The sequence below is a fragment of the Apium graveolens genome, chromosome 8 (assembly GCF_009905375.1).
Source record: "Apium graveolens cultivar Ventura chromosome 8, ASM990537v1, whole genome shotgun sequence".
Lineage (NCBI taxonomy): Eukaryota > Viridiplantae > Streptophyta > Magnoliopsida > Apiales > Apiaceae > Apium > Apium graveolens.
The window spans coordinates 212,081,552-212,089,379 of record NC_133654.1 but is presented as its reverse complement, the minus strand read 5'-3'; the positions used below and the strand labels follow the sequence as shown (position 1 = coordinate 212,089,379).

At 42.8% G+C, this 7,828-nt stretch overlaps 1 protein-coding gene across 1 annotated transcript; it reads left to right on the top strand.

Annotated features, from left to right (window-relative positions):
• Positions 1-5,378: 5,378 nt before the first annotated feature.
• Positions 5,379-7,210, top strand: LOC141680304 (uncharacterized). Its single transcript, XM_074486568.1, has 3 exons — positions 5,379-5,710; positions 6,163-6,708; positions 7,009-7,210. The coding sequence occupies exons 1-3, from the start codon at positions 5,379-5,381 to the stop codon at positions 7,208-7,210; spliced, it is 1,080 nt and encodes a 359-aa protein (XP_074342669.1).
• Positions 7,211-7,828: the final 618 nt, after the last annotated feature.

The following is a 7,828-nucleotide window of genomic DNA, read 5'->3' as shown; positions in this document are numbered from 1 at the left end:
AAGGGGATTTAAATACTCGCTCAAAACATGAGGGATCCGGCTCTGTGGTGTATTTTACATTCGCAACGTGGTTGCTGTTTTGAGAAACCAATTTGATTACTTGCCCAACGTTCGGGAAGTAAGTCCATCTAATTGAGTCGGCATAAGCGACAGGCCGGGGTACGGTCTACCAAAGTGTAAGTGGCTGGGTGGCAGTCCATCAACGCGTAAGAGGCTGGGTGGCGGTCCAGCACAAGGTCCTTATGTGGCCAGGGTGATGACCGGTGGGGGATTCATCCATCTACTAGTAGAAAAGGTTACTTATTGGTATCTTTGCCTGATCAGCAAGATATCAGGTTTATGCCAAAATTTCTTTTCTTTCCAAATTCATTGGATATTGCAACTCTGTTCATACTTTACATGACAGAGGTTTTCAGGAAATGTATGAGAGATATATATATGGATATATATATCAGGACTTAATGAAGTATCTCGTAACTTCATTATTTATAATGATATTTCAAAGATTAAATCTATTCAAGTTTTATCTTGTAGTCTCATCTATGTGATGAACTTTTGAACTAATTATAACTTGAACGGTGGTAGTTCAAGTAGTATTTGGAAAAGATATAAGTATATTGGAGTATCTTGTAACTTCATCTTTTAAACTTATATCTAGTAAATGATTATCTTATGCATGTCAAAGATTTTCAGAAAAATGTTGAGACAAGGTTAGATATATGAGATCACCTTGCAACGATAGTTTTATATAGTTATAAATTGGAACTCTGTGTATATTATGCATGGAAGAGGACTTCCAAGATTTTGAAAAGTATATATGTATATATACTGAATATTTTGCGACTTCATCGTATTAAGATATCAAACTTGGTTCATTTCTTTTGACCAAGACTTTCATGAGTACTATGAGAAGGCTCATATACTATAAATCATTATATATATTATTTTAGTGGGCTTGCTGCTCACCCTTGCTTTCTTCTTTCATCACACAATAACAGATAGAAAAGATGAACAGGACCAAGCTCCCAATTCGCGAGCGGATAGGAAACGTTCCGCAGTTTCTTATAGGCATTGATGTCGTTGTAGCTGAGGTAGGAGCTACCAATAGGCTAGGCTTCAACTTTTGATATACCAGACTTATGTATCTTTATCAATTGTAATAATGGCAAAGAAATGTAAATTAATTCAGAAACCCTTTTAAGGTGTATTGGCATATAATTGTGGAATAAAACGACTTGTGATTAATTTTGGATATTCATCTCTGAGACTATAACTTGTGGTGTGTGTGTTTATTGTGGGGTCACAGTACAGAGTAGTTGATTATTTATTAAGATTGGGTGTTATTAAGGGAAATGGAACTCGTGACAACCCGGATCCCCGACCCCGGATTTGGGGGTGTTACAGATAGAGATGCCCTGGCCGGTCGTGGTCAAACTAAAGGTGGACGTATACCAATAACCCCGCGATGTCTGAACTATTCCAACGATGTAACCCCGATCATTGAGCTTGTGGACGAAGATGCTGATGGTCGATAAATACTGCAGGCAGATAACCGGGGAGTTACTCACCCGCACCGGTCCGGGCGTAGTCTTGAGGAACGTCGGAAAGCGGAGTCCATGCTGGAGAATGAGCAACGAGGCCTCGCAGCCTTAAAGGATCGCTTGGGGATCCGTTTGGGTGATGATGATCTATGGATGTTGCTGCTGGAATGGCAAAAAGAAGCCGATCACAGATATGTGACGTCCCATGGTACAACGCATGTGCCCCTGAATTCCCATGAGAATTAGGAGTGGCACCGCAATCATGAGAGAGCTCCTCCCCTCAGATCGATGGACCGGTATGGCCAGGGATATGGGAGTGATCGTTGGAGAAGATCCCAATGGAGGGGAAGAGGCGGAGGTCGAGGTAGATACTTAGATGGATATCGTCGCGACAACTATCGTGGTTACAGGGATACCTGCCGGTATAATCGAGTAGAAAATGATAACTATGCCGAGTATGATGGTCATAGAGATGTGGCAAACTATGATCACAAGATGGCTCGGGGCTGCGGCTGAGGTCAAGGAGAACTCTGGGGGGAAATCAAGGACAAAACCTGGAAGTGATTGTGATACCTGAGGATGCCCAAAACACTAACCAACAACAAGCTCCTCCAGGTGGAGATCAGGCAGTAATACCTCCACCTCAGCCCCAAGGTCCACAGACTCACATGCAAACTATCCCAGGTATGGGAACTTTCAATGTGGATGATCTGAAGAGGCTGCTCAACCACTTGGAAGGCAGAGTGACAGCCACGACCGAAATTCCTTTTCCATTCTCTGTGGCAGTAAGAGAAGCTTAGTTGCTGGCCGGATATTGTAACACTACTAGCGATCTCCGTTTCCAAGGTAGTTCAGATCCTGTGGAATTCTTGGGCTGATTCAATATAGAGATGGACGTGTATCAAGTCCCAGACTTGGCTCGATGTCGGCTCTTGGCGACGACTTTTAAGGACAGTGCCCAACAATGGTTTTAAAAGCTCAGACCGGGAGTGATCACTTTCGGGGACCAAATGAAGATTCTGTTCTTGACCAAGTTCCAAGCCGTCGTGAGATATGCTTCGTCTGTCACAACTCTTGTCAACGTCAAGCAAATGTAAAACGAAAGCTTACCGTCCTACTTTAAGAGGTTCAATGCTGAGTCCACCAGCATAAGATGTGCTTCGGATGAAGTTTTGAAGAGTTTTTTGATAGCAGGACTAAGGGTCGGCTCGGATTTCTGGAAGTATTTGTAGGGAAAAGACCCAACTACTCTGGAAGATATCTTTATTTTAGAAAAATCATTCAAGGCCATAGAACAATCCCTGGCAAAGGTACAACTGACTTCGAAAACAATCTAGAGAGGCAGAGCAAGGAAGAGAGACATATCTCCAAGTCCAAGATATCGAAGGAGTAGTCGAAGCCCGAATCGGGTAAATACTATGACCACAAGGAGGGAATGGAGCCCTCTCTCGAGCTATGACAACAGAACGAGCAAGTACACGCCTCTGGCCGCGTCTATTGAACACATCTTTGAGGTAAACAAGAACAGAGGGTTGTTTAGAAAACTTGAGGCTCTGTCATCTTGGCAAAACAAAGATAAGAAGAAATATTATGAATATCACGAGTGATCCGGACATAACACACATGAGTGTCGGTAACTAAAGGATGAGATCAAAGCTCTTATTAAGGAATGATATCTTGGGGAATGGGTGGTGAAGGGAGTAAGGAGGCATAAAGATGGTGCCGATAGGGTAAAGGAAGAAGGAGGTCGTGCCCCTCGGGGGTCCAATAACGAAACTCTGGAAGAAAATAAATTTGTCAGGGATGGCAGCATCCGAGCAATCTATGGGGGAGATCCTGGGATGGAATACAGTAACAGAGCCTTGGCAAGGTATGCAAGGGAAGCCCGGTTTAGACCTCTAATCGACATTCACAGGGTGGAAACTCGGCAACCCAAAGTATTTAAGGGCGAATCCATAGACATCACCTTCAGGGAAGCATATGCCTGGTGGGTACATCACCCCCACAATGATGCACTGGTTATTTCCATCCAGATCAGGACCAAGAACATCCATAGAGCCTTTGTAGACAATGGAAGCTCGGCAAACATCCTCTACTATAGCACCTTTAAGAAGATGGGGCTACCTGATCGGGATATGTCGGGAGAAGATTCTTGGGTCTATGGTTTCTCTGGTGAAGGAGTTAGAGTTATTGGATCAATTTGATTGCCGTGTACCTTGGGGGACGGTCCGTTATCCATGACAAAGATGCTCGATTTTAAGGTTCTAAATCAGGAGTTGACTCATAATGTGCTACTAGGACGACCTTTTCTTAGGGAAATGAGGGTCCTCACTTCGATCCACCATCTCACCATCAAGTTTCCAACCCCGAATGGAGTTGGCAGCATAAAGGGCTCTCAATATGACTCTCGAGAGTGTTACAGGAAAGCTATGAGGGGCTTTAGGAGAAAGGATGTCTGAAATGAAGATGCATCGGATGATGAATGAGAGAGAAGTATCGAACAGCCGATCGAGGAAATTCGGGTCCATTACTATGTTGAGCAAGAAAATGAATGTCCCTCTGAATTGCCTCCGGCGACATTGTTCTTAGAAGACACAATCAGGATTGAAATGTTGGAAGAAGAAGAGGCCCCAAATGACATAGTCCAAGAAAGTTTCAATGGGGAATGACTCCAAGGAAGATTTGATGTCTTACAGAGTCTTGAACAAGATATGTATAAGGTAGATGCCCCTCTCCCTGAGGGAGCGCCCTTATCCTCAGGAAATCCAAAGGAAGTTGATGCCCCTATAATGCAGGCCACACCTTCTGGGGCAGAAGAAGTTGATGCTCCTCTCCAAGAGGATGCGCCTTCTCTGCAAAATAATGAGGATCATAATCAGCTCGACTTAGATCCACGGATACCAATGCCAACAGAAAAGATGGGGCCGGTGAAAGACACAATTGAAATCCCTATCGATAAAAAGGATCTAAGCAAAGTCCTGAGAATTGGATCTCAGTTGGCTCCGAGATTGAAAGAGGGGCTTTCAATATTTCTCTTGACAAACCTTGATGTATTTGCATGGAGTCATTCAGATATGGTGGGAATTGACCCAAAGGTCATGTGCCATCGATTGAACATTGATCCCAAGCATAAGGGGATCCATAAAAAGTGCAGGGCCGTAAGTGGGGAAAGGACTGTTGCCTTGGCAGAAGAAGTAGATAGACTATTGGATGTCGGACTAATCAGGTAATCTTTTACCCAGATTGGTTGGAAAATCCGGTTTTAGTTAAAAAACCTAACGGCAAGTGGAGAACATGTGTGGACTTTACCAATCTGAACAAAACATGTCCAAATGATAGCTTCCCTTTACCAAAAATCGACCAGTTGGTCGATGTTATGGCAGGACATGCCCTGATGAGCTTCATGGACGCATACGCTGGCTATAACCAAATCCCCATGTATGAACCTGACCAAGAGCACACTTCTTTCATTAATGATAGGGGGCTCTATTGCTATATTGGGATGCCGTTTGGTTTAATCAATGCTGGGGAAACTTATCAAAGGTTGGTAAACAAAATATTCAAGGGACAAATCGGGAAGAAGATGGAGGTGTACGTGGATGATATGCTTGTGAAATCTAAAAGAGCGGAGGATCATATAGCGGACTCGGATGAGATGTTCCACATTTTGAGAAAATATAGAATGAAGCTGAATCCTCGAAGTGTGTATTCGATGTGGGATCAGGGAAATTTTTGGGGTTCATGGTTAACCACCGAGGAATTGAGGCCAATCCTGCAAAGATCAAGGCTCTGCTGGACATGAAATCTCCCATCAACATTAAGTAAGTGCAGAGTTTAATGGGAAGGATTGCGGCGCTAAATCGATTTGTATCAAAGTCCTCATATAGATGCAAAGAATTTTTTAAAGCAATTAAAGAAATGGGAAAAGACTTTATGTGGACCTCGGATTGTGAGGAGGCCTTTCAAAAAATCAAAGAACAATTGGGAAACCCTCCCATGTTGGCCAAGCCAGAGGATGGAGAGACATTGATACTTTATTTGGCAGTCTCAGGGTATTCGATCAGCGTGGCATTGGTAAAAGAAGCAGAACGTCGACAGTCGCCGGTATACTATGTCAGTAAAAGGTTATTAGATGCAAAGACTAGATATACCAGCATGGAGAAATTAGTGTACGCCCTTATCCTTATGGCACGAAAGTTAAGGCCATATTTTTAAGCTCACTGAATATAGGTCTGCACCGCTTATCCTGTCCGACATATTCCAGATAAACCAGAATCATCAGGAAGAATGCTAAAATGGGCGATAGAGTTTGGGAAATTTGATTTGGAATATTGCCCTCGTATAAAAATCAAGGGATAAAAGTTGGCTGATTTCACACTTGAGTTTGACTCTGAAGTAGACGATAAGGCTATAGTGTTGGCAGAACTTTCCTCACAAGGGAATCCTCCTGTTGACGTGAGAGAAGAGTTCCCGCACCCTTGGTGCATCTTGTATTTCGATGGGACCATGAATAATAATGGAGCAGGAGCCGGGATTATTTTAGTCACCCCGGAAGGGCATCGTTTGATGAGTACCATTCACTTTAAGTTTTACGTCACTAACAACGATACTGAGTATGAAGCGTTAATCAATGGTTTGAAAATATCTCTGGAAGTGGGGGTTGTGAACTTGATTCGGAGCTAGTAGTAAACCAAGTCAACAGAGGTTTTCAGGCCCGAGGACCTGGGATAGAGCTATATATGAGATGTGTGCAACGTCTACTGGAAAAGTTTGGAAGTGCCAGTCTAGAAGGTGTACCGAGGGAAAAAAATAGCAATGCAGATGCCTTGGCCAAGATGGGGTTGCAAATGGACAACATTCAACTTGGACAAATTCCTTTGAGGATCCAAGAAATTCTAAGTATTCCAGAGGTAAGGGTGTTCCAGACACATGAGATCCCACATGAAAATTGGATGACCCCCATTCATAATTATATTCGAATGGGAATTTTACTAGAAGACAAGTTACAGGCTCGATGCATTCGTTACCAGGCTATGAAGTATGTTGAATATGATGGGGTGTTGTATGAGAGAGGGTTTAATCAACCGTTGTTACGCTGCGTGGGTCTGAAAGAAGGGAATTATATTCTTAGGGAGGTAGGGTATTTGTGGCAATCACTCGGGGGGTGGTTTGTTGGCAATGAAAGTCCTCATACAAGGATATTACATGCCAACCATGAAAGAAGATGCCTTCAAGTTTGTTAGGGCATTTGATCACTGCCAATAATTTGCTAATTATTCTAATGGCAAGTCCTTGGCCTTTTTCCATGTGGGGGATTGATCTCATTGGGGAATCGCCCAAGGCCAGGGGGTGTGAAGTATGTTGTGGTGGTTGTTGATTATTTTACAAAGTGGGCGGAAGGTATGCCACTGGCCACGATCACGACAAATAAAATCAATGACTTTGTCTTCAACTCCATATTCTACAGGTTCGGTATTCTATATAAACTCATCTCCGATAATGGAAAGCAGTTTGACAGTAAAGAGCTAAGGAAGCTTTGTGAAGACTTGAACATCAAGAAAGATTTTACTACAGTTTACCACCCGCAAAGCAATGGTCAAACAGAAGCCATAAACAAGATTATCAAACACACTTTAAAGGCTAAGCTGGAAGAAAAGAAGGGAGATTGACCGGAGCAGATGCCCATGGTCCTTTGGTCTTACAATACAACTCCTAGATCGACCACATGAGAGTCTCCTTTTTTGTTGACTTACGGGTACGAGGATATGGTCCCCGTAGAGGTAGGAGCTGGATCTCTGGGAAGAGATTTATTCGTTGAGGAAGATGCAGAAGTTAACCAAAGGCTCCACTTGGATTTGCAGGACGAGGACAAAATGAACTCTCAGTTGAAACTTGCTGCATATCAGCATAGGATTGCAAGATATTTTAATAAGAAGGTGAAGTCTATGCCCTACAAGGTGGGGGATCTTGTGTTGAGAAAAGTCATGCCGAATACTAAAATAGCTCAGCATGGGGTACTTGGAGCTAAATTGGAGAGACCATACAAGGTCAAAGCTATACTTTGGAAGGGAACTAATAAGTGGATTTTATATCCACTTGGAATGCTTTATTATAAGCTTAAATTGATGTTTTGGACTCAATTTGTTGGTATTTTGATGTGTTTTTGTGTTATTGCATTTCAGGTATCAGTTATATGAAGAAAAGAGCTTTTAAACGAAATATGATAAAAAGTGATCAGATTTGGAAGCCAAGGCCATTGTCAAGTTGTAGAGAATCTTGTTAGCTTC